Source organism: Halichoeres trimaculatus, unplaced genomic scaffold (genome assembly GCF_033239565.1).
Source record: "Halichoeres trimaculatus isolate MK-OKI-2021-1 unplaced genomic scaffold, fHalTri1.1 fHalTri1_scaffold_13, whole genome shotgun sequence".
NCBI classification, from domain to species: Eukaryota; Metazoa; Chordata; class Actinopteri; order Labriformes; family Labridae; genus Halichoeres; species Halichoeres trimaculatus.
The window spans coordinates 16,683,876-16,710,907 of record NW_027437191.1 but is presented as its reverse complement, the minus strand read 5'-3'; the positions used below and the strand labels follow the sequence as shown (position 1 = coordinate 16,710,907).

The following is a 27,032-nucleotide window of genomic DNA, read 5'->3' as shown; positions in this document are numbered from 1 at the left end:
GGGGTTTTTTTTTCGTAGTTAAAACAAAAAAAGGAGTCCTGAAGGTGTGTCACAAGACAAAAAGCCTGACTAATGTAATTCTGCTCTGCTCAGCATTGTCTTCCAGCTATGATGGGAGTGTTTCTACTCCCATATGTGGATGTTTCCACACGCACACACTCCTCAGTCAGGTGTACGACCAATGACCTGCAGATGAAGTTCTTCTGCTGCTGTCTGAAGTTAAAAACCCAGGCCAGCTCTTTCTCCTTTCCGTTCTTTTTTTTTTTTTTTTTGCTCATATAAAGAAAGCATCACTGCAAACCTTTACAACTTTATAGATATCAGTATGTTTCTGTTCTGTGTGAAATCTAAAAAGAAATGTGAGTTATAAACGCACACACACACACACACACACACACACACACACACACACACACACACACACACACACACACACACACACACACACACACACACACACACACACACACACACACAGAACCCTTTGTGCTGTAGTGCAGACCTGAGCGTTGTTCATGTTGATTGCTGTTAGTTTCATCAGAATTACTTTGGATGGTTGGTTTCATCATGACATCTCTCATGGGTGTGCTCATTTCTCTGTGTGTGTACTGCAGCTACCTGACATAAAATAAATTACAGATGACTAACTATGAAACAAAATGAAGCCAACAGTAGTTATTTATTAGGTGCCTGTGATGAAGCAACATAATCTGTGCTTGGTCAGGAGCTTAATGAACATCAAAGCAGCCGGGAGCTGCAGGCTGCTCTTTTTAATCACTTCTCTGCTGTACATTAAACCGTGTTTACACCCCTGAGTCAATCAGGAAAGAGTCGTAGCTGACACATGCTTTGCACTTGAAAATCTGACAGCGAAGTATATAGGACAGTATTAGTATTTGGTTACAAATGGTAAAGGTCATAAATGTGGTTACAAAACAATGGAACTAATGTTAAAGTATTATTTGGCATTACCATAAAAACATTTTATCCCATTGTGACCCATTATGTGTTAAAAAATTATGTTACAATGAGCGCCAACAAAAATTGTCATATTGGTACTGCAGGAAATCTGAAAAAAAGTTAAGATAGAGTGAGAAGAAATGTGAATGCTGACCAACTTAGGGCCAAAGTGAGAAAAACAAAACAAAACAGCAAAGATTTAAAGAAAAAAGAAGGAAGTTTTTATTCCAAGTTTAATCTGATAAGGCAACTGGACTTGGTAAAGTTTTTGAGGATGTTTATACTTCTCCAACAGTTTTAACCTACTGCGCTAAATGAGAGACAGTAATCGTTTTGAGAAATAAAAGTTAACAACCCTGGACAAACAGTGGTTACAGCGGCGAGCAGCGTCTGACCTTATCGATCCAGAATCCTGAACTTATCACACAAAAATGCTGATGAGCTAACAGTCTATCAATTTTGAATTGAATTTACATAAAAGTATAACTTCACAAGATGCTCTGTTCATATTTAAGTCTGTGAGGCTGCAGGATTCACTTTCAGTCAGTCCCATTGAAAATAGCATACAGGCTAATCACAGCCTACCTAGCAATTTTATTCTCCTGATATCATCATGCTACAGTTCAGTGGTGGCTGCTGGTCAGTCAAAGAGGGGAAGCTCATTTTTTTCAGCCTACATCATAAATCAGTTTATTTATTTAAACGTAATTCTACCCTCTGTTCCTTTTTCAAGAAAATGATCTGTGACCCTGTCGTACCAACCAGGTGTTTTTTCCAGGGATTTTACCAGTGTTCTCTCAACGCTTGTCGTTTTTAAGAAAGGTAAACTCGCTGGGGATCATTAAAGCTTCCTGATCAGTCCAGAACAACTCAAAAGATGCTCCGGTGGAGGGTTATACTTCAAGATCGCTGACTGGCTCATTTCACTGTCAATCAAAAAGGGATTCGGCCTCAGACAGATCATCCAATCATCATGCAGCCAGCCCACTGCCTCATAGACCCCCAGAGATGCTGAGCGTCCGATGGGCAGGACAAAGCCCAGCGTTTAACCAATGACCATCCAGTTTCCACAGTGGAACAACCCACTCTACGCTTCCCCGCAGAGGTCAGAAGACGCTAAGCGTCCGACTGTGTTGAAGCGCTGAGACGCTGCGGGGATGAATGAGAAGGAGGTGGAGCCAGGTACCTGTGATAGGTAGCTGATTCTGAACAAAAGATGAAGGAATTCTAGCTCATATTTAGTCAATGAAATGTACACACAGCGGTACATATCACCACTTTTTGGGGGGGACATTTTAGGGGAAGCTGAGCTTCCCTTGCAGTCTTAGAGCAATCGCCACTGCTACAGTTTGACCTATGACACATGAATTAAATCTTGAAAAAACATCTTTGAAGCTTTACGTCGTAACTGTGGAACGGAGCAGTTATCACGGCAACGTTAACCTAACATTTACATTGTGTTACACTGTGATGCTTTGTATTATTCTTTATACTTTCCTGAACTGATTTTTATGTGTATAAAAGAAGAGATTCAAGTTTTCATGTGTCCACATCTGTGTGTGTGTATCTGTGTCCTCTTGTGTGTTGTGTCCCTTCACTCCTCTCTGTGTGCCCCACATATAAAGTAGTTGAGTCCAATGTTAACACCAGCTGTTGTCAGTATCTCTAATTATAGCCATTGCAGTGCAGGCTCCCAGGGCAAGACTGGGGGTCAGGTTACTCCTTCCCACTGCTCTATAGCACAAACACACACCCACACCCACACACATTCTAGCCTCAAAAAACAGTCTCTGACAGGTCTTAATAACCCTCACAGGGCTGGACTGGATATTTATTTGTTTATTTACTTCTCACTTTGACCTCTGTTTGACAAGACAGGAAGTTTTTGGGGAAATGTGTTTCCTCTGGAGGAAGTGAAAGCATGGTTGAGAGATTTAGAAGTTAAAAGTGCAAGGTACTTAACTTTTCTTTTCTTTTCTTTTCTTTCTTTTTTTGAGTTGCTGTCAAGGACACAAAGTAAAAATGTTAAGTTGGTGAAATCAAAACTACATGGACAAAAAAACTTATTAAATTAAGGAGAGGCTCAAATAATTGGATGTTCTGCTATCAATAGTTAAGTTTTGAGGAGTAAGATGCAGAGTTGTGGACTTTTGGGAGGTGGAAAAATTTCTAGCATCAGCTGTTAGTTTGCTGTGGCAGCCTCCATCATTATAACATGATTAATAAGCTCTGCACAGCACAGGAGACTTTCAGACCTTCACTTTGCTCTCTTCCTCTCTCTTTCGCTCTTTCTGCTCTCCATCCCTTGATCTTCTGCTCCTATGTTTCCTTCCTCACTACCTCCCCCTCCTCCCTCCACCTCCTCACCCTCCTACATACTTCCTCTATCTCTCTATTTTGGACCCTCAGAGGGGGCAGGGTGACTCTCAGTAGGTCACCCCTCGTCTTTCTCCCTGCCTCACTCTCTCCGTCTGTCTCGCTCTGTTCCGCATTTTAGCCTGCTTGAAACTTAATCTCAGAAACTTTTACTCAAGACTTTAAGAGACACAAACCAAAACCTTCAGTAAGAAGTTAAACAAAAAAGGAAAGAGAAAGAAAAGAGAAAGAAATCTTCCTTGGATTTTCCTCCGTTTTCCTCTGTGGCTGAGGTTTAGGAGTATTTTTAGACCCGCTGTGATCCAGCTTATCACAATTGCGCCGCATTTTTTTTTTCTGCTGGATTTGAGTGTTGCCTCCATTTTTTCTTTTTTTTTCACATTCAACCGGGGCCAAAGAGGATTTAACGAAGGAGTTACATGCTTGTTTCTATGGTAACACTGCCTTTCCTGAGCCTTTGAAGGACTGAAGGTTATCGCTGAACATCCAGCAAACTCAAACGTCCAAGGTACAGTGAGATTCCCTTTCACTGACTCAGTTCTGATCAGAGACTTATATCACTGAATACTGGAGGTCTGTGCACGGCCCACTGATGCTGTTTGACACTGATGAAAAATATCCACTAAAGGTTAGCTGCTACTGTGGGTGTACTGCAGACAAACTGTTAGGAACTCACAATTCACTCTTCATTGCCCCTCACACCTGTTACACCAGGGTGTCCTAGCCTGTATGTCTTTCAAAGTCTAAGTACAGATCAGTGAAGACATTAAACCTTGTCATCACACAGTTCAGTTCTTATGTTAGAGGGTTTGACAGGTCTGAAGAACTTGAGATATTCACACATTCATCACACACTCATTTCTTTTTCTTTTACCTTTCACCATCTCGAGGTGTCTCAACCTCACCTCAAGAAAGACAACCATGGAAAATATTTACTTTGATGTTAAAATGATCAATTACCCTGTCTTCTTGCTTTCATATTTGCTTCCTCTGAGTGCAACTATACAGGTTTTTTTTTTTACTGCAGCCATCATGAGGGTTGGCATTTAAATCACCGTCTCCTTTATCTGTGCACTTAAACTGAATTTATGAAGGTATGATTATGGTTTCAGTTCATTCTGAGAGAAAAAGTACTGTGCTGTAAGGCTGGTGCTTTGCATTAAATAAACTGTTGGAAAACACATTTGCTGTTGATGAAGGCAAAAAGCATCATCAAGACACTTTAACAAGTCCTACCATCACAATCCTAACACAGGCCAGAGTTTTTCCAAAAACATGGACCCAAAAGATTTCAAAACAAAGGCAGATAGTCAAGAGATGATATAACAAAGAAGCTTGTTTCTACAGAACACACTATCTAAACCAGGGGTGGCCAACCAGTCAGAGACCAATAATTACCATAGTGCTACAAAGAGCCACATTACACACAGTTTTACAAACACACTTCCTGTCACACAGACACAAAATGACATAAAATACAAATCAATACTTTCCAGTTTTCAAAGCAAGATTTATTGTGTTTGTAAGTGTGTTTAAATTCATACTCTGCACCATGTCAAAGACAAGTTTCTTTTTATTACTGCAGAAGACAAAAAGTTCCATCTATCTATCTATCTATCTATCTATCTATCTATCTATCTATCTATCTATCTATCTATCTATCTATCTATCTAGATAGATAGATAGATAGATAGATAGATAGATAGATAGATAGATAGATAGATAGATAGATAGATAGATAGATAGCTATTAGTACATAAGCAATGGATAGGAGCACATGTAGAGAAGAGAAACCGAAACTTAAGTATTAATCTCATCACCCAAGTATCGATCAATACTGATCCCAATGTTGGCATCAATATATCAATATTTGATATTGATCAGCACACCACTACTCATACATATATTCTTTTTTTTTTTTTTTTTATGAATGGATCAAAAAGCCACACAGGGAAAGGCAAAGGACCACAAGTGGCTCGGGAGCTGCAGGTTGGCCACCCCTGATCTAAACCGCCACTCTGAGCCAGAGTCAGTGTGAAGAGGTCACAGATAAAACAAGTTGAACAGGTGCAAAGGATAACAAAGAGTGAAATGTAAATTCCATACACTGTAAAAATTAAAACCTCAAATTGTTGGCCTGAAAAGGATTTTTTGGTATGGCAAACAATTAAAGTTCTGTTGTGTTGAAAACTACTTCAACGTAGTTATCTGGACTACCTATATTGAGTTTGTTGTGTAAAGTTGTTCTCATTTTATAAGTTGGTAAAATATTAGATTATAGGTCCAGGGCTTTAACTACATTTTATGGGCATGCTTTCAGCAAAGAACGGGGTCTCCAAGTCAAAACTACAGGGGTCTTCATCTACATTTTCAATTTTCTAAAATGTGCCACCTCCTCCCCTGTTCTCATGAATAAAATGAGAGTAAAATGAATTTACCACAAAGGTGAATACTTTTATTTGTATTTTAACTCTAGCTTTACAGTTGGTGGCTTGATGATTACTTGATAAGTTAGGGGTTTGTGTGTTATTAGGGTGGCTGTGGCTCAGTGGAACAGTCATTGGCTCCCAATCAGAAAAACACAAATTGAATCCCGCTCCCTCAAATTATATTAACCCCTTGATGCCTGTTGTCACAAATTTGCAAAATACCCTGTCCAGTCTTGATGCAGCTGAAATGACCTTAGTATCTCATTATTACCTATTAATTCATATTCTACACATACTAAAGATAATATCAGATCCACTATGTTACAATATATTGGATGAACTACCTATGTCTATCTGTATAATATAACTGAGTTATAACTATTGTGTGTACTATACTTAAATTTACAATCTCCAATTAATTCAACATCTGTAAGAATGCAAAAACACATAAAAACAATCTATTTTTATAATTTTTAATTAATTCAGGCGCTAAGGGCTTCAATGTAAATTGTAAGTTGTCTCAATGAAAACATATTGGTTGGTTCAAAAGCGAGATTTTTAGTTGGCCTCAAAACTCAAAAATCCAGTGCATGCAGTTGCCTTGTAAATTCGAGTTCGCACAACTTTTTTGTTTTTACAGTATACCAATGTTTCTGAGCTAAGACACATTTCACAACATATAGTCAATTTTTTATGGAAAAATAACAAAAGAACTGTGAAACAAGCTAAAATGACTGGTTTTTAAAACACAAAGAGTTTTACAGTGTTGTTTTCAGGTAAATCATTTTGCTAGAGAAATCAAAGCTGTGATAAATTTCATCTGGTAAGTTGTTTTGAGGGGAAAAACTGACACACAAAAATGAATTAAATGAAGAGATGAAACTGTTCGTTTGCTAAGATGTGACGTGAAATGTAATTTGTTGCATCTGTTTGATTTCTAACAGAGTTGTTTAAAGTGACATCCTTATTATTAGAGTAACAAGGCTTGGTGAGTTCATTTCACAGACTGATTGTGTGTTTTTATGAAATTATATCCTGAAGAGCACAAAATCCAAAAAGAAATCAGAGTTTTCACTTCTTCCACATGGGGGCACCAAAATCCAGGCAAATCAAAAGTTTCTCCCTGGAGCTTTAAAGTGAAGTACGGCCCTAAAGGTTTCACTACATTGTTTCACTGGTTACAGCATTCAGTACGATTTCTTTTTCAGAAAGGTAATGTTTGTTCGATCACATTTTCTGGTAAGCTGGAGGCAATTTAATGACCCAACATCTCATCTCAGCCTTTGTTGTTTTTGCTGTGAACAGGTCTTTCTAATTCTGTTCTTTCCCGCGGTGTGCAGACGGCAGCAGCTGCTGGTGTCCTTGCCTGTGTTTGTGTGTGTGTGTGCGTCAGCTCAGTAACAACAGGTGGGCTGGGTCATGTTGTACTGTAAGGTGAAAAATGTTGCCAGGCTCTGTGTCCCACTATAGCAGGAGCTATAAAAGAAGGTCTCTGTTATAGACATTTTCTGAAACTACCGGTTGTGCAGAAAATTATCTAAGTGGATGATTGTTCAGGGCTGTCTCTTCCGCTTAAACTGCTGTAAGACATTTTGACTTCAGAGCTCCCACTTCTGTCATTGTAACATCGTGACTGTTTTACCTGCTGCCGATCAATACGCTGACCTGACCAGCCGTTGCTAGAGCTCCACTAGATCAATGCGAGGCCTTTATATCACTCACACACATGCGCACACACTCGCTCATGCACAGGCACACACTTAACTCCACTGCTGTAATGACCCACACACACTGGCTGTTACTCACCAGATCAATGCTCGGCTTTCTTGAATCAAAGGAACACACAAATGCACATTCTTGTATGTGTGTGGGCAGGATTATGTTTGATTGATTTTATAGTTTGTTTTCTGAATGCAGCACCAGAAAGGTCAGCCTGAGAGCAGCCACTGAATCAACACACATCAAATCTTTTCATTATACAGCTGACCTGGATGACATACATCCATTACATTTCATACTACATAGATAAATGGAGGAATACTGTGTGTACTCCGGTCTTTCCAGATCCAGACAAGAAATTATATTAAAAAAACACATATACCCTTAAATTTCTATTTAGCATTTTTTGTTTGTTTTTTGATGATTTACTCGCAAGCCTCATACTCAAAACGAGGTTCAGTCTCATAATGGTTTAGGATAATTTTAGCATTCCAACCGCTTGAGGCTGGCTCCAAGATTCCTGGAGCTCCTTAGAATCCCTGTTGCACATCTTTGCAGCAGAAATAAACATTTTAACTGCCTGGTCCATTTGAAGATGGAAGGGGCTGTTTACACGACAGCAGTTTTAAGATGAAACGTAAAGGTATTGTTGACCTAAAATGGAAACTTTTTTCAAGATGGCCTTCAGAGTGGAATTTTTCTGAAACTCTGCTGCCACTGCAAGCCGGAGTTTTCAGTGAAAACACTGACTTCACACTCCACTTCATCGTGGCAACTTAAATTGTCAAATGCGAATCTGGCAACAACGCTTACAATGGCAGACAACCATGTTGTGCTTGAGCTGTTGAATCTGCTGACTCTGCAGACTGTCTTTTCACAAAATGTGCATCTGTTGCACCACTTCTGCACTTCTCCTGTTTTGTTTATTAGCGGCTGGCTAGACTTCTTCTCGTCTGTGGAGGGGTGTGTCTCTAGGGGTGTGTTTCTACAGTTATACTGCCAACTACAGGCATAGCATGCATACTACAGCGTTTCAGTCCCTCAGCGTTTTTGTGTTCTGATTTTTTTCACTTTTTTGTTTGCGTTCTCTGGTGAAACTTTGTGGTGTAAGAGGGGCTTAAGAGGTTACAAGTTTGTTTATGTACCCTGATCTCTTGGCTAGGTCACCCTTGCAAAGAAGATCTAGATGTCAGCGGGTTTTAACTGGTCAACTAAAGGTAAAAAGAAAAAGAAAAAAATGGGACATGGCTGTTTTAATTGCTGTGAGGGCACATTGTAGCTGTTAGTCAGGAGGCCATAGCTCATCGTCAGCTACATCTTTTCACCCCACCCTTGGTTACAACAGCTTGTCCGTACAGACTCCCAGTTTGATCTAACAAATAGTGTTATTAGACTCTGATAACTTTTCATACTCAGCTCAAGTTGTGGACAGGTTCTTCTGTTTTCATTGACCAGCTCTAAGCATCATCCTCATTCACTAACAACAAGCACAGCCACAAGGCTTAGCCACTCTTTCTTTTTGGAACACAGCGTCCCTTTCTCTCTTTTTAGTTAAGTCCTCCCTTAAGCTTAAACTCCTAGCTTTGCTTATGCTCAAAGATGGGATACTGTGCTTTTTTTAAGGCTTCACACAGCCCCTCTTGTAGCTTTAATGATTTACAGCTCAAAAGAAGACTGCCAGTTTTTCCCTCACTGGTATTTTAAAGAACCATTACTTTAGCTTCTTTCTTCATTATAGCTGCTGTCTCTTTAAGAATCCCCACCCACAAACCCCTTTCTCTCCAATTGGCCAGGCCTCTGGAGGCCTGCCTGGGGTTGGTTTTGATCAGTTTACAAACAGATCCAAGATTTTCTTATCCAAGATGGGAAAGAACAAAATCCCTTTCTAATTTTTACAGTTGAAAACTTAAAATAATTCACAAAGGCATTCTTGTTTACTGAGTTTATGTTGTCTACCAATAATCTGTCACCAGCCAACAAACTGTTTCATTGAATTCAAACTACCAAAGTAAAACATAACAGTACCAAATCCTGTCATTAGATAATGACAGAGAAAAGCAGAGTAGATCCTGCTTTTTAACATTAATGTGGTATACAACAGTGTGTTGGTGTGAAAAGCCTTTTTACAAAATGAATGGGTATTTTCACCAGTCCAATTAAACTGTCAAACGGTGTAACCACAATAAATAAAATGTTTTAAATGATTCACCTTCCTAGAAGTTAATCAAATGTACTGATGAAATAGTTATCAAATTTCATCTTAAAGCATATTTAAAATGTTTAAACTTGATGATATGTATTTTTGTTGTTTTCTTTCCAATTTCAGGGCAATTGGTTTAAAATCTTTTTTTTTTTCTTTTTTTTTTGCATAATAACATTTATTATTGGGAAAAAAATAATTACACCGACTGACATTTATCAGTTACACAGCGTTTACCCAACCAAAAGCAAACAAACTCTGAGGCGATCGTAATTATTGGTCTTAGATTGTTTTAATATCTATTGCACTTTTGGACCATTGTAACTGTCATCATCTCAAGCTGCGTCCACTCCTACAATAAGATGTTGGGGAAAACAGAAAACTCTAACAGTTTTTTTTTTTAATTTGTTTAAATTCCAGCAGAGGGGCTCTGTTCTGAGGACATATAGCTTCCATGTGTGAACTTATCAGCAGATCAAAATCTCTGTGGTCAATGGTACCAAAGTGCTTTAGTTTGTGGCATCAAGGTAGACTACTTGTTGATGAAGTCAATGTTTGTAGATTAATTCATCTTGTACTTAAAGTGCAAAGGTTACTGACAATATTAGGCTTTTTTTGGCCTCTTATAAATTGATTTAACTCCAAAATATATACATGTTTATTTCAATTACTGTGTGCATGCCTTGAGGTACATCCAGTACTAAAAAAATATATATAATATAATAAGGAGGCAGTGGAACATGGCCATCCATACTCTTCTACTTTCTATTAATTGACAGTGAAGATGAGAACCATTAGTGTGGAAACCATCTCCTAATTGTGTCATTGGGTATGTTGTAATGAACAGCATTAAATGTTCCAGCCGGACCTGCACACTCACAGCACACAGGACTCATGTGGATCTGCATCCTTCAGGGCCTCATTAATAACCTCAAAAGGGGCATATTTCCTCCAAATGAGTCGGCCCTTTTTTAATCATATCTCCACTGCAGTGTTACTATCACCTTACATTTGCAGATAAGCGGTGAAGGAGGCACGCAGTGAAACGGAGGGAAAAATAAATCATCTGAGGCGCTCATTGCCGCACGCCCGCATCGAATAAAAACAACCAAACAGTGCGTAATCGTGTTATGGAACACAGCCACAGTACTGTACAATGATCAAAACTTTCTTTAGAGAAGTAATTTGTCTTGTAGAGCAGATTTTTTCACAGTGAGATGGAATTTAATCTCATTGCCTTGGGCTGTCTCTGTCTGTTTCTTTCTTCGCTCTCTCCTCCTCCTCTCATCCTCTCACAAAGACGAAGGCATCATACTTGTATGGTTTGCTGAAATGCATGTGGGTAAACAGCCGCTGTGCGCATTAATCAAAAGAACTCGTAGCATGAACGCTGCAGACTGTAGATGCTACATGGATAAGGCTCAGATTAAAGTTGCACAAATTGAGCTCAGCAGTGAAACCAAATGATACACTCAGTTTTGAAACAAAAGGCCTCAACGCAGAGGAGTATCCAATCTCAAAATGCTCAGTTTCCAGTTTATATGTCGAACATACTTGTGCTACAGTAACCAGAACCCAACCGTTTTGTGAGTGCACCCATGAACTCTTTCTAGTCATAATTTTCTAAATGTGATTATTATTGCATTGCCAATGTTTATAGCTATTGACTATTTGAATGGTGAGGTCAGCTAATCAAAGGTCCTTAAGAATGTGCCAGCTCAGCAACAACCACAAAAAAGCTTACTCTGGGGAATCTAAAAAAGTTTAGTGGAAAATAAAGGCTCAGTGTTGTCCTAATCAAAGATAAAAAGGCATATTCAAATAGAACACAGAGTCTCTGTTCACACTTAGATGCTGATATCAGTTGGTCAGGATCCCAACCTTGGTTCTGTGAATGAAGAAACTACACTGGAAAACTGAAATCTAAGCAAGTGTTTACAAAGTGTGTTTGTAAAAAAAAAAAAAAAAAAAAAATGTCTCATTAGACCTGCAGTTTCTTCCAAACCACTTGGCAATTGTTCACAACACAATTAAGTTTCTCATTCATTTCATCAAAGTGCAAATATCTTTGTACATTTTTGCAAATGAAAGAGTATAGGTAGCCCACAGTTAGCACAGTTAGCCTAGATGTAGCACAGTTTTCAAGTGAATAGATCTTCTTGATCTAAACTAATGGTTGATTCCAATCTAGTCTAAAGGTCATTCTCTCCAAAACATGTCAGCATCATTTCATTGTGTAAGTCATCACGTGCACAATAGTCTGTTCAGTTGTCAAAATTAACCAATGACATAACAACGTGAATAGCACACATGAATCTCTTGGAACATTTGATAAATTGATAAATCGAAAGTCAGGTGAAACTAGAACTCCAAGGAGGAGTTTCACACATCTCAGCTGTCGAGATGACAGGTTCTATCCATGATTGTGAAAATACGTTTTGATGTGAATAAGAATCTGTGGCCAGACAAACGGCAGCGTGTGACTGGCCAGGAGAGGGAGGGCGAAAAGAAGTGTTAGCTGTGAAACTTTAGATTTATTCACAGCACTGAAGGCTACATACGATTTTCCTTGTTGTTTTTATTTATGTGTTTATAGTACAGTATATTGGGCTTTAAACATTTTCTTTTTACTCTGTGTTGAGGAAATTTCAGGAATATTGACACTTGATGAAGAAGACTCAGGAGATTCAGATGGCTCAAGATGAATAGTTTAGTCTTGAGATGGGGATTGCTATGTCTATCTATAAGCCAATGGGTTCAGCCTAGCTTGGGGACTCAAAGTGAGAAACAGTGTTCAAGGAGACAGGATCGTGTGAATCAGATCCAACCCAGACTGAGAAAAATACTGTCTCTGTGTACAGATAACTTTAAGGCAAATACAGGTATCATTGTGACACATATAGAGGCAATTTACAGAATTAACTAAGGAAAGGCATAAAGCAATATGAAAATTCCACCACACTCTGATTTATGGAAGTTACTTTATGTGTGTGAATAAAAATGGTTACAGTTTGCTTGGCTGTATGAGTGCAATGTGTGATGTCAAACCTTTGAGGCTGCTCATACTGAAAAAAATCTTTGTTTGTTTGTTTGTTTGATTGATTTTTCTCCAATTTTACATATAATTGTTTTCTGTTAGCTAGACAGAAAAAATGAGTACTGTAACCTTGTCCAAAAGAGGAATGTGCTCAGACTGAGAGGTGGACATGAGGGATATTTCAAGTGCCATAGTGACAAAAAAAAAAAGTTTTAACTTGCGGTGCTCACACAAAGCCAAAGGGCAATGCATTTTGGGGGCACTGACTATTCATATAAGAAAGAAATTTGGTTTTGACAGATAACTGAACTGTTTAGGAGAGTTATGAGCTTTTGCAGGTGATCCATGGTGTTATGTTGATCAATCCAGGTTATTCTGAGCAAAAGCACCAAGAGTGTTGAAAACATCCAGTCCATTTCAAGAAATGAATCAAAGCAAGTGAGAAGGATCTTTGCATTTTTGGTGGCACTGACTTTTTGTGTGGGAAAAAAATAGTTTTGAAGCGTGAGTGAAAAGTTTTGGGAGAGCTATACGCGTTTGCAAGTGAGCTATGGTGTTGTGCTGAACTGTAAGACTGCCAAATGATCTTAGAGTTTTGAGAATGTAATTTCTATTTCAAGAAATGAATCAAACCAATGGAGAAACTATAAACACTTTTCATAGGCCCTGCTGTGGTGAGTCGCAAAGAAATATCCACATCAGGTACAAAATCTAACATGATGGAGGGATAATCTAAGTTGGACATGTTCTTGATATTTATGACTAATTTGATGGATCTAAATTTAACACGACTCTGCAGTATTCTCTAGTTTCATTTAACAAGAGCACTGAAGTGGGTCTTTACTTGCTTTCTGTCCAACTAGTCTCAAAAACATAGACCAGTTGTTTTCAGGGAAACAGATTTGATGATATCTTGCACCAGACAGCAAACAGACTGAGCAAATAGCTTGTGAAAATAACAAACCTACAGAGCCAAATATTTACCTCAGGATGTTTGCATAGACCAGAGCAAGAGGGAGAATATCCTGAAACACAAATCAACATCTAGTACACTTCATGCTGAAATCTTGTAGATGTAATGTTAACTTAAAATATCTGTTAAATCATATTTACCAGGCAGACAACAAAGTCTGTTGTTTGAAAAGCCTCAGAGCAGGATCAGACAAACAAAAGTAAAAAAGTAAAAAAGTAAAAAAAGAGACAAAACAGCACTCCCAAAGAAAATAATAGAAAGTTCATACAAAAGTTTGCATTTGTAAATAGTGCAAATTCACACAATTTGCACAGACTAATTTCTTAATAATACCCAATCCTATTTAGTTGCCAGGCCCTGCCCTGTTGGCTATGGCTGCCTTTTGCAGCAGCTCTCTCTTCTTTGTCTGTTTCTTGTAATTTTTTTGTCTCTTTTTCGTCATCTTTGTATTTGGAGTGGATCATTACTTTGTATGGCTCATTTGTTGGTCATGGACACCAAAGTTTTTGTGGCTTCAGTGATATTTTTACTACTTTTTCTCTTGTGTTTGTCTGGAGATCCTCAATGCAACCAGCTGTTAGCAGCCTGTAGCATGTCAATGCCAACTGGTGTAAGGCCTGATGTCTTCCCACAAGGTGAGGAAGAGGAGGTGAGGACCACGTGATGGTTCTCAGGTGTGAGCTAAGAAATGACAACATCGACCTGTCCCTCCATCCATTGTTATTGGGAACGTAAGATCTATCTCCAATAAGATGGACGAACGAGCCATGCTAACCCAGCAACAGAGGGAATACCAGAGGGCAGAGTAGCATCATGCTTTTCACAGACATGGCTAACAGAGCTAACACCAGACACCAACGCCACATTGAAAGAGCTTCACCTGCTGTGAGCAGACAGGATCTAGGAGACAGAGATGGAGCATGACTGAAGAAGCTCAGTCCTGGACCCTGTGGAGGTGGAGGCTGGCTGAACTGGACAATGATGGACAAGCTGTCATCATCTATTTTCTTATGGACCTTTTTGCACTTTCTACACACTTTCTTACTTTTGTTTTCTTGATTGCTGCTGTGACTTCAATTTTGTTGTACTTATTACAATGACAATAAACTTCTATTCTATTCTATTCTATTCTGACACAACCTCACATTTTCTATTTTTTTTGTTGATGTTTTTTTTTTTTTTTACAAAAAAGTTTCCTTTAGTTTTCCTGTAGTTTTCACTCCAAACCTCATCTTTCGAATAGTGTTCTGACACTCCACTCTTCTTTTCCTCTCTTCCTTCTTCCTCTCCTCAGCCCTCCTCACCAATGAGCAGTCAAACAAACGGCAAGGAGGCGAGCCCTCCACCTCAGACCAATCAAAAGACATTTTTGGATGAGGTCATCATGACCTTCAGCTCGCCGATGGCCTGGCTGCTGGTCGTGGCTCTGGTCATCACGTGGTCGGGAGTTGCCATCGTACTTTTTGATCTCCTTGACTATAAAACTCTGGCAGGTACCAAAAGTCAGTTGACATTATTATTTTTATTACATTTTCAAATTGGAAGAGAAAGCAAGTGTTGTTCAGTGATTGTTTATCATCCAACAACGAAAAAAAAGCATTTCAAGTAGCATAATGTCATTGAAATGTGTTACATTTGATCATTTCTCTTCCACTCATCTGTATTCATTTGTTCACAGATCATTCACACATTCACATTTCATCTGAGCATTTTCTCATAACCATTCAGACATTTTTGAAGCAGACTTCAAAAGTGGACATTCTCTTATGTTTGAGACAAACACTCCCATGTTCATGTAAATTCTACACTCCTCATCTTTACATGGACGTCAAACAAACACCCGTAGAATTGAATGAAAAGGCATTTACTGTCTTTTTCAGTTGCACATTGGTTGATTTTAAACTTTGCTGTTTGACTGCTGCCTTAAAAAAGTGATTAAGAGAGATTTGGTTTTCTCGGATACTTTCAGCCCTGTTATCTTCAGCTCCCCACTTCATCCTCTGATTTGATCAAATTTCATTCTCCAGTCGCACTTAAATTACTTCACTGGCATAAGACAACATGACGTGAGTTTAGAGGAGAGTGGAGCTTTGTTACTGACTGATTGAAGGAAATAGAGCCATCAATGTGTCTTCAAACATGTTCAGTCAATACTGACCATACTGTAATCAGACTTATCTTTTATGCATTCATTTGAGGAATAAGGTATCATAGAAAAAACAAACACACCACAATAAGCAGCATGTCGTCTTATATTACCAACGTAAAATCTGGCCTGTTAAATACCTAGTATTCAAAGGCTTGAACCAAATGTCGAGACATAATCATGTTTGTCCTTTCAAATGGTTCATTTATCTCTACTGCTGTGCCACATATTTGAGAAGCAAATGAACAAGAGAGGTGAGAGAACACAGACTTGTGGAAAATCAGTGGAGTAACAAGCCTGATAAGATCAGATTCTGTTAACAAGAGTGGTTCCAGCAACAAGCTGATCAAATATCATATCAAATTATATCAAATAAACCCATAGAAAAGTTTTCTAGCACATCCAATTTAACTGCCAATAACATTGTGGCAAAAGTGTTAGTTTCTATCCAAGCTCTTGAACATTATACACTGTGCTAACAGTTAGTTTCAAGTAGTGCTCTAAAGTAATTATTGTGGCAAAAGATGTAAGTGTTTGTTCGAAGTCCACAGTGGAGGACATTGTGGCGAAAGTAAGCTGTACAACATTATTCATAGTAACAAAGAAGTTAATGTTGAAGCCCTAAAACAGAGAACATTGTGGCAAAAAGCTGCAAGTTTTTGTTAGAGCTCTTAAATTGAAAATATTGTGGCAAAAAATATAAGTTTATCTAAAAAGCTCTAAAAGAGTACACGTTGTGGGGAGATGTACATTTCAATCAGAACTCTAAAATTTTTAAACACTGTGGCCAAAGTTTTGGTTCCTGTTAGAGCTCTAAAAAACATTGTGGCAAAAGTGTTAGTTACATTAGAGCTCTACAGTAGAGAACATTTGGGCAAAACTGTTTTAGTTAGAGCTCTAAATCTGTAAATGTGGAAAGTTATTGATATCTGTTGGAGCTCTAATGGCAAACACAAAGGTTAGTTCCATTTAAAGCTCTCAAACTGTAAACATAGAGGCAAAATAAATTGGTTTTGTTAGAGCTCTAAAACAGTAAACACTGTGGCAAATATATAAGTTTCTGTTCGAGCTCCAAAATGGCAAACATGTCAAAAAATGTTAGGTTTTTGGACTTTAAAAATAAATAATGTGGGGAAAGAGTTGAATTATATCAGAACTATGAAAGGGGAAAAAAGGAAAATAAATTAGCTTCAATTAGAGGCCAACAATGGACAACTTTGTGGCAAAAAATATATTGTTTCTTCTAGAGCTCTAAATGAATGGAATGGAAAATACTGTAGCAGCCAGCTAATTTCAATTAGAACTCTAAAACTTTAAACATTGCAGGGAATATGTACATTGCTGTTAGAGCTCTTAATGCTAAAGACTGAGGAAAAATTTTGGTGCCTAGTTGAGTTAAAATACATATTCATGTTCACACCATTAGGTTTTCAGCATTGCAAAAATTTAGCAAATGCAGCAATTTCACTGCATAATGGGGGAACTTAAGTGTGCAGCTGATTTACAGCGATCATGACCATTCACTCAATTCTACTCATATCCACTTCGTATCACTCCACTGCTACCACACATCACCATCACATGTATGTGGACTATCCTACAGTGTCAGAATAGTCCTGCCTCACATGTCCAACACACCCATCTCTAACTCCTCTCCTCACTCTCCTTCCACCTTCACCTCTTCTCCATCCTCATGTGTTGCCAATCATCGCCATACCATCCAAAGAGTACACATCATACTGTGACGACCCCGTGTGTTTATCTCCTGGTAAAACAAATTCTGCCAATCCACAAACACTTTGGCTGCGCTGCTTGTTTGCATGAGAGCTTTGCATGCAACAGACCAAAGAAAATCAAGATATGCATGTCCCCTGTCAGTGTTTGTGTCTGCTTTATTAAAACTCAGAACTTAAGACACTTGAAGGGTAAATCAGCAGGGGAAGCAGCATTTGTGCTCTGCTGGTTGAAAAAGTTTAAAAAGCCAAATGTGTGCAGCAGCTCCTGACCCTGCTGATATAGGTGAATTCACTGTGCTTGAAAGTTTCAAAGCGCTTCTCCTTTGCCCTCAGGGGTCATGTCAAACATTTGCAGAGGTTTTTAGATATTCTTCTGAGCGACTGTGGACACTTTTCACTGTTTCATACCTTTGGTAGAAAATGTGTTCCTTAGAAAACTCTCCAAAAAGTGTCTGAACCCTTGAAGCAAAACCCTGCCCACACATTCTCTACTTTCTTGAACTGCTTGGTTTATTCCCTTTAGCATTTTCCTCCCAGAACTTTTCATTATTGTATATATCCTCAACAAATAGTTTTTTGTTGTTTTTTTATGTTTACATGTTTTCTAATTATAAACTTGATTTAGCCTCAGTTTTTTCTCCAGGTGCAGCCCATGTCGCTAAAAATCAAGGGAGTCATCAATCCAAATATGGAGGTATTTCTAAGAGTTAACTTCCATAGCTTTTTCACGAGTGTCTACCCCAGGTACATTTTGTGAGACTGCCTTTAATAAGTAAACATAAACCCCATAAGCTTTGCCTGTTAGTCTGCTAAGTCTGCCTTTAGAACAAGCCTCAGCTGAAGCAGTGTATTCTGAACAGCACTCTCTGGAAATATCCAGTGGCCTGTACAAGATGTCCACAGAACAGTAGCCAACAATGTAATCAGTATAGAAATAAAAAAGTAGTATCTAATATTTTTTAAAACTACAGTATTTACATAATTGGTGAACTACAGGGGAGCTAAAACAGAGCCCTGTGGAACACCTTTATGGGTAGATATGATACCGGAGTAAAGACCATCTTACCTACAGCACTGAGTCTGATCACTGAGACCATTTGAAACCAAAGTACTGGAATGAGAGAGATTTTGTTAGGTCCAATCACAGCTGGGTCAGTCAAGCCACCAAAAATGTGGCCGTGGTTTGAGCCTTTAAGCCTTTGTGTCATCCCTTTAATTTCTAACCAGTCTGGACATCGTCAATAATGGCTCGTGATGCATGAAAATGCCACACAGTTCAGAAACCTAGAATAGTTATAAAGGTGTCAGTGGGTAACGATGAGTGTGACCGTTACAACTTAAACGACTTGTCTGTTCATTCGCTCCATATTTCACACTGACTCATAAAGAAAAGCTGTCGGACTCTTTCTCTCAGCTGATAAAAGTGGAGCGGAAAATTCATATAAATAGGAAAGTGAGCATTCACTGTTCTTGCCGTTTATCTTCTATTTATGAGAGCAAATATTTGCACGTTGACAATGACAAAATACCAGAGCTGCATTTTTAATCACAAGGCTCTTCTCCAACCATGACATTTCAATAAAGGGAAATATGTGTAATAAAAGGGAGAGGAAGCATGTTGGACAATAAAAAAAGAAATACAATCCCTCCTGCCATAAAAGAACAGAGATAGAAGTGGTTTTTTTCTGTGTGTGTGTGTGTGTGTGTGTGTGTGTGTGTGTGTGTGTGTGTGTGTGTGTGTGTGTGTGTGTGTGTGTGTGTGTGTGTGTGTGTGTTTGTGTGTGTGTGTGTGTGTGTGTGTGTGTGTGTGTGTGTGTGTGTGTGTGTGTACAGAGAAAAAAAAGCAACAGAAAAGCGTTCGTGTTTGGTAATCATGAGGAACAGACACACTCAGGCTGACATACAGTACAGAAAAATACAATAATACAGAAGAGATCAGGGTCGGGAAAAATAAAGACTCAGCCTGAAGGAGTAAATGCAGAAATATATTTCACAACACAAGAGAGAAGGTGGAGGAGAGACAGAGCGGTCTAATCAGTCACCTTATCAAACCTCTGGTCTTTATTACTCCGCCAGAGAGGCTGGAAAATGTTTCTTCATGAGTGGGAGTATTCTCAAGAGAAAGTCAATCTACTAAGACTTAGCCTAAAATAAAATGGTAGAAAGGTAAATAAAAAAGTGAAGATGATAGATAGATAGATAGATAGATAGATAGATAGATAGATAGATAGATAGATAGATAGATAGATAGATAGATAGATAGATAGATAGATAGATAGATAGATAGATAGATAGATAGATAGATAGATAGATAGATAGATGTGACTTTTAACCAGGCGTGTGTTTGTTTTGGTATTTATAAGTACAGTTACATAGAGCTGTTTTTTGAAATATGACAATAAGCATATGTAACCTTGTACTGTATGTCAGTAGCCAGCTATATGTAGCGCAACTACAGCCAAGTGCTACGACGTATCCGTAGGCTAATGTGACAACAAGCAAATTGTCAGTTCTTACAGTAGTTTAGTGGCCATCCATATGTAGCACTTTTGACAGCCTGGTGCTGTGAGACATGTCAGTAATGTGTAATGTTAGTGAATCCTGGTTATGTCCTGCCAGGCATCTACCAAGCAGAGCTAACGTAACCTCACTCTTCATTTTATTAATAGACTCTCAAGTTTGAACAGACCACTGCAGAATAACTGCTGACTGTGGGATAGAATGAACATTATCACAAAGAGCTTAACCCATGTTTTAGACTTTAGCTCGGGCTGTATCACTCTCCCGTTTAGGTGTTTTTCTGCTCTCCTGTTCTTTACCATCGCTACAAAATAAGTCACAGAAATCGTTTTTAGCAGAGAAAAAAACAGATCTCTCTTCTCACTTTTAAACTTAGTCAGGCGGCAGATAACAATTGGGCATATATCTAGGGGAAAGAGTTAAATAAGATCACTTTGAAGTAACAGAGTGATAGACAGAAAGGAAAGAATAATAGAAAGGGAGGACAGGAGGCAGAAATTAGGGCTGAGGGGAAAATGGTGAAGGAAAGGGGGAAAGGGGGTAGGCTAGAGAAAGGCAGAAATGAAAGAACAGCATGAGACAGGAAAACAGGCATAAAGGAAGAAAGAGGGGAGGAATTCAAAGAAAAAAATAGGTTGGAGGATGTTAAGTCACAAAACAACTATGTAATACTTACCTTTTTGAAAAAAAAAACAGCTCTGATGTGTCTCTTTGTCTTTAAGCCTCCGTCTTCTTTTGAAACATGCTGAACCTTCAGGGCTTTGTTCATTCCTTCTTTGAAGCACCATTTGTACTTTTGCTTCCTGTTCTTTGTGTTTCATCATTTTGATATTTACTTGAAACCAAATTGAAAAACAAAAACATAATGCAGACAGGTTTAGAGACGGAAAGAGGAAAAGCTTCAGAATTGTTAACATAAGGATGAGACAGAAAAAGATTTCACTGATAAAGAGAAAATTAAATGAAAACATGGAAAGAAAGAAAGAAAGAAAGAAAGAAAGAAAGAAAGAAAGAAAGAAAGAAAGAAAGAAAGAAAGAAAGAAAGAAGGGAATTGGCAGGGGGGAGAGCTTTCTATTCCTGGTTTCTCTGGCTCTGTGTCTGGAGTGCCAATCAAAGAAATGTCAGTGAATTAATCAGATGTTTATGAGGATCTATTATGCGTCTCCTCCACACCAGGTAACAAACAGGCAGAAAGCTTCTTCCACCTGGGAGAGTTAAAATTAAAAAGATTTATTAATGAGAGCAGCCGCTGGGACATATCATTGTGAATTTGTCACTGTGACTCTCAGAGCTAGGCCAAAATACAAAACACAGGCAGAAATAATTATCTTAAATTTGGTATTGGAGCTGCTTCCACACGCCTCAAATGAATCATTTGTTTAATAAATATCATTTTGAGTGGCTTTGTTTCATGTAACACCTTGATAGTATCGGAGTATAACAGCTATGGTTACTCATAGCAGGTGTGTATAAACCATAGACTGTGTAAAACAGACATCAGCTCAGGGACACCATCAATTGGTTTCCGAAGCAGACCTGATCCATATTGGAAATGTTGATTGTGTAAATGCTGTGGAAAAACTAGTGACTCATTGCCTAAATGTTGGCTAATATCTCTATGGATGTATCTGTCCAAAGTCACAATTTAAAGCACCAACAAAAGAAAGATATTTTACCTTTTTTTCATACAAATAAAGCTACTACTGACCATTTACAACCAGGCAGCAACCCCTGGTCTAAAAATATGAGGCAATGCAGAAGTGCTAGAATCTGCTGTTTCTCGAAGCTGGCCGTGCAAGTACTGGAAGTCACATACACACTAAGTCAAAAAAACTGTTTACACAGCAGAAATTAACCTATTTACAGCCTGGTATAAGCATCTCCTGTCTGAGTTGCTCATTTCCCTATCAGCTCAAACTGTAAGGGGGTGGATTTTTTTCTAACTCAGTATTTCAGAGGATATCAAGAACCCAGGTCCCCCAAATCAGAGGCACATTTCAGCTAATATGACTGACGGGCGCCCTAAAGCTACTAGTGAGGAGGCTCAAACTCGCCCCGTTTCCAATATGGCTCCCTCCCACGATTTGCTTCAACACTCAGTTTCAGAGACAGATAGGTAATATCCAGTGGTGGACAAAGTACTCAACCCTAGTACTTGAGTCAAAGTACTGATACTCGTGGTCAAATCTTACTCCACTACAAGTAAAAGTTGCTCAGTCAAAATTTAACTCAAGTTAAAGCATTGAGGTAATCACTTTCAAAAATACTTTAGTTTTCAAAAGTACAAAGTACATTTCCTAATGTCATTACACTGCTCTTTTGTTTTCTTAGTAGCTACAACTCTGCTCAAGAACTTGTTGTCCAGTTGAACCATTTGGCTACAATGCAACACAACATGTGTCTTGATAAAATCTGTAAACCATACAAAATATCCACCCAGCATTTTCCATGTCTGTGGAAAGTGATGGAAATCCATTAAAGAGTGGTTCCCTAAAAGATTTCTGAAATCTCAAACATGGAGGTGAGATGTGGCCATGAGTGGGCTGGTTTCTCAGCTTGGGTTTCTCCAGCCATCGCCAAGTTTTGTTTGAATGAAGGCGGGAGAGCTTGCTAAACAAAGTGAGAATGACGTTTCTCTAAATCCATCTCAGGTATGAGCAACTGTGATCGGTTCCTTTCTGTGACAAGCACAGCATTTAGTCCAATTGCATTTAGGAAAAAGAAAAAAGAAAAAACTCAGACAGCTGACTACAAAGCAATGCTGAGCCTAAAAGGAATGAGTATGGACAAGCTTCCTAGAAATGTAGAAATGTAGTGGAATGAAAGTCACAAGTTGGCAAAAAATAAATACTTAAGCAAACAGATACTCAAAAAAAGTTAAGTTAATGCACTGTATTACTGTCCACCACTGGTAATGTCATGGGTATTATCTTCAATTGGTATGAGTCTGGATACAACAGCCATGACAGTTGATTCTGACATGAAATCTGCCTCTGAACTGGTCAATAACTCATCATATTTTGGGCCTGAAAGTCAAGCTGCGCTTCTGCACTAGTCCCCACTTTTTTATAACTTAATACTTGTATTTTACATTGTTAAATTGATATTGCTGCTATAGCTATGAGTGTGTTGCTGTCTCCTGCAGTGTTTCCTTTCATGTCCTCTTCATGGTTGATTAACTGTCTGTCTGATGAAAAGCATGCATAGTGTGTTGTGATTTTCGGAATATTTTTTGACGTGTTTGTCAACAAGTGTTGTCTATAGCTGTGATTGAAATGAAAAATGTGTAGTGCAAGAGGAGCTAGTGTTTTTTTTTCTGTGTTCCTGCATCTCTCCTCCTCTGTCACTTGTTTTCTCCTCACTTTGTCTTTTTTTCCTCTCTGTAACCGTACGTTACATCTGCTGTTGTTGATATCATGTTTGTATGTCTCTCCCCCTCAGGTCTCCCACCTCCTTCAGCCATCGGCAGGAGAGGAATCAGGGCTAGAGGCAAGCACAGCTTTGTGACCACACACACACACACACACACACACACACACACACACACACACACACACACACACACACACACACACACACACACACACACACACACACACACACACACACTTTTCAACTTGACTACATATCTTTATGTTATACATGGTTGGCTCTGGCGGCCTGCTGTGACCACAACAGTCTCTATATAATGAACCAAACCAGAGTGTAAGAGCTCTAACAGCTGCATAGGGGGAAGTCGCGAACACCCACACATGCTCTTATTAAGCACAGTACATCCAATAACACAAACAGTGTCTTTGTTAAGGTTACAAAACATATGTTTGTTTATCTCTAGAGAAGAATACAGGTTGTTGAAATGTTAAATTTGATGCCTTTGTTTGGTCTGTTTGTTGCTTTAAGCCTATGTTATATATTTGTTTTCTTATTCAATGAAGGGGGCTTTTATTTCAAAAAGACTCTTGTGAGAAATGACTCCCTGCTCAGCAGTAACCTTAGTAAAAAGACATAGAGAATGTAAGATTAAAGCTCCTTTTGGGGGTTTTGAGCAGGTAAGAAGCAGTCTAAAGGCTATAGCCTCCTCTTGGTGTGCCAGGTGAAATGAGACCATGATGGACAAGTTGCATCTTTTCCAGTTTGTTATTTTTGATGCCTGATTCTGCTTCCACAGAAGGTAGGTGTTAAATGAACTATATCCTGCCAAAACAGGTTGTGTTGACGATAAATACAGCAGAAATTTTCTTCCAGTGATACATTTAACTGATTCAAGATCGCAGGATGAAATATTTCAATGGAAAGCACATCTTAAACAGGATGAGATAAGTTAGAGAAGTAAGAGAAAAGAGGTTACAGTTTGTCCACAGGGGGCGCCGATATACAAAATGGACACAAAGCAAAAAACAAAGATTTCCTTAAGAGAATTTAAGGAACATACTACTTCTGAGCATAATTTACACTCCTGTCAACCACATTATGTATTCAACTTACAAAATGATCGCAAAGACCCTTTGGGTTTGCACAATTTAAAGCAAAAAAAAAAAAAATGTTTTAAAGATTCTTCAAATTCCAATTTAAGAATGTATGCCTGTGTAACATGGAGTTGTATCTTATTTTTATTAGCCAGTGAAAACTAATTAATACCAAACAATCTTGTCAAATGCCATCAGAGGGCTGGCCAATCAGATGGAAGGGGGTTTACAGAGCAGGAAGCCTTAAAGAGACAACAGCTCAAATAAGGCTTCAGGCAGACACTGAAACAAGGTTTTTTTCTTTGTGAGAAAATAAGTTATTAAATCAGGAAAACCTACTGCAGTGGTACCAGAAGGACAATATGAAGCACAAAAATACCCAATGACCCCACTTCAAGTAATTTATAACTTAAAACGACAAATACTGACTTGAAGTTTGTATTTTCTTATGGGTTTGTAAGTCAGCAGTTCAAGTCTTACACTGGTCATCAGGGGAATGTGTCAAGTTAATAAACCATTCGTGAACAAACACATAACTTCTTCAAATTTCAATAATTCCATTTTTTTTTTACTTTTATTATTTGTATTATTGTAATTGTCTTTTTTCTATGTAGGTGTTGTTCGTCCAGTTAAATCAAGCCCCGCTGTTGTCCCCACTGACGTACCGGCTCCAGAGAGCGCTGATTGGTTGGAGATGATTTGGTCTTTTGCCGTCAGTTTGGTGGCTCCTGATGAGGAGGAGGAAGGTATTCACCAGCTAACTGAAACCCTCACATGTAAGAAAACACCACCTCACACTAATAACTCATTTCAACATGTAGATGACTGATAACTAACAGTGCGAATAAGATGCCTGTCCACACTAGCATCTTATTCAAGAGATTTACATACAACACATCTCGAGTGATTCATTTAATAATTAGATTTTAGATAAGCATGTAAGCTCTGGCACCAGATGTTTGTAGCTCAAGAGCTCATCATGATCATCCAAACCATGCAGACAATAGTAATGAAGGCACTGTCAAAGCTTAATCACTCGCTTACTAATGGAGTTATAATGAGTTTGATGCCCTCTAACCTGCTAAATTGTTGAAATACATCAGGCATAAAATAAACTTCCCACTTTATCTTCTTTATCCAATTACAGGACTCAGTGGTGCATTCAAAATACTGTTCATTAAGTGTAATAAAACTTGAACTTGAGCACTGATGTATGTATGTCCCAATACTTCAATGACACTTAATAGTTGTTTTCATCAGACTGACAGAAAGACGTGCTGGTCTGAGTTATTGAGCCATGAAGAGAAGACACGGTTAATTACAGAGGAAGAGGTTCAAGGCCAAAACAGCAGCAGACAATGACAGACCAAAAAAAAGCAGAGAAATTGAAACTATTAACTATTTCACCATCTAGAGGCCAGGCTAAGATATTTTTATGACTGATACCGCTGTGACTGAAGAAGGCCTCAATTTCTTCTTTTCAGCTTTCCACTCAGAGGAGCTCTGAACAAGATGCACGGAGAGAGGACGAGTGTAGACGAGAGCGGAACAAGAGGGAGACAGCAAAACGAGTGGAGTGCGTGTCTGAAGTGGAGGATGTAAAGAAAAAGAAGGTCGAGAAGCAGGATGTACAGTTAAACACAGCTATGTTTCATTATATCTGCCTGGAAATGAATGAATAAAAACTGACAGTTTGGAAAAGTTTGGATCTACCTTTGTGATTGGGCCTATAATGTTTTACATGATACAACTGAAGGCTTCAGATGTGATATTCACCAAGAGTGGGTTGTAAATTGGCCTTACCTGATTTTAATAGACACTGCAAGTACAGGTGCACTGCAAAACAGAATCTGGCCAGAAGTTATGTGCTAATTTTCACTAAATTTTCATGAAGTATCAGGGGTAATATCAAAGATAATTCTCTGCTCGAGAATGGCTGCAGAAAGACTGGAAGTCACGTACACACCCAGCCATAAAAAACGATTTTTACGGCATTAAAAAGCATATCTACAGCCTGGTTAAGAAAAAAAAGGCTTGGTTCTAAAATGCTGATTTCACTATTGGCACACACTGTACAGTGAGTGAATTTATTTCTATCTCTGCGGTTTAGAAGTTATTAGGATTGTCTGATTTTCCCATCAAAAGTACTGCTCAGGTCATGTGACCACCAGGCTTTCTGTAGGTGCTTGACGAAAAACTCACAGCTGGTGTCATAGCAAATGTGGCTGCGTCCACGGATTTATTTCACGGTTTCAGGTGACGTCACGGATGATTCGACCATGTTTTAAACAGTCTATGCTTTAGCCACTTTACAAGCTAAATACAACAACTTTATTTGTCATTAATTAAAAAATCTGTCATACAACCACAGCTGGTTTGTGTCACAGCTTTGACATCAATTTAACTTACTCTATCTTTAATAAAAAAAATAAAATACACAAAAAAACATCTTCTCCGAACCTAAACCAG

The 27,032-nt window shown here is 38.5% G+C and overlaps 1 protein-coding gene across 8 annotated transcripts; it reads left to right on the top strand.

Annotated features, from left to right (window-relative positions):
- The first annotated feature begins 3,405 nt into the window (after positions 1-3,405).
- On the top strand, positions 3,406-26,247 carry trdn (triadin). Of its 8 annotated transcripts, none has more exons than XM_074685446.1 (6): positions 3,406-3,844; positions 14,989-15,187; positions 18,220-18,266; positions 23,535-23,586; positions 25,178-25,339; positions 26,048-26,247. In XM_074685446.1, exons 2-6 carry the CDS (start codon positions 15,001-15,003, stop codon positions 26,068-26,070), a joined length of 471 nt encoding a protein of 156 aa, XP_074541547.1. In that variant the 5' UTR covers positions 3,406-3,844; positions 14,989-15,000; the 3' UTR covers positions 26,071-26,247. The 8 variants fall into 8 exon arrangements, with proteins under 8 accessions (XP_074541547.1, XP_074541548.1, XP_074541549.1 ...); XM_074685447.1 differs by having other exon boundaries at positions 18,220-18,270; positions 23,539-23,586; XM_074685448.1 differs by lacking the exon at positions 18,220-18,266 and adding an exon at positions 17,567-17,608 and having other exon boundaries at positions 23,539-23,586.
- Positions 26,248-27,032: the final 785 nt, after the last annotated feature.

Coding starts and splice junctions, on each gene's coding strand:
- trdn (XM_074685444.1), top strand. CDS start 15,001: ATGAGCAGTCAAACAAACGGCAAGGAGGCGAGCCCTCCACCTCAGACC. Junction 18,271..23,538: donor TCATCAATCCAAATATGGAG/GTATTTCTAAGA, acceptor TCTCCCCCTCAG/GTCTCCCACCTCCTTCAGCC. Junction 25,340..26,047: donor GCTAACTGAAACCCTCACAT/GTAAGAAAACAC, acceptor TCTTCTTTTCAG/CTTTCCACTCAGAGGAGCTC.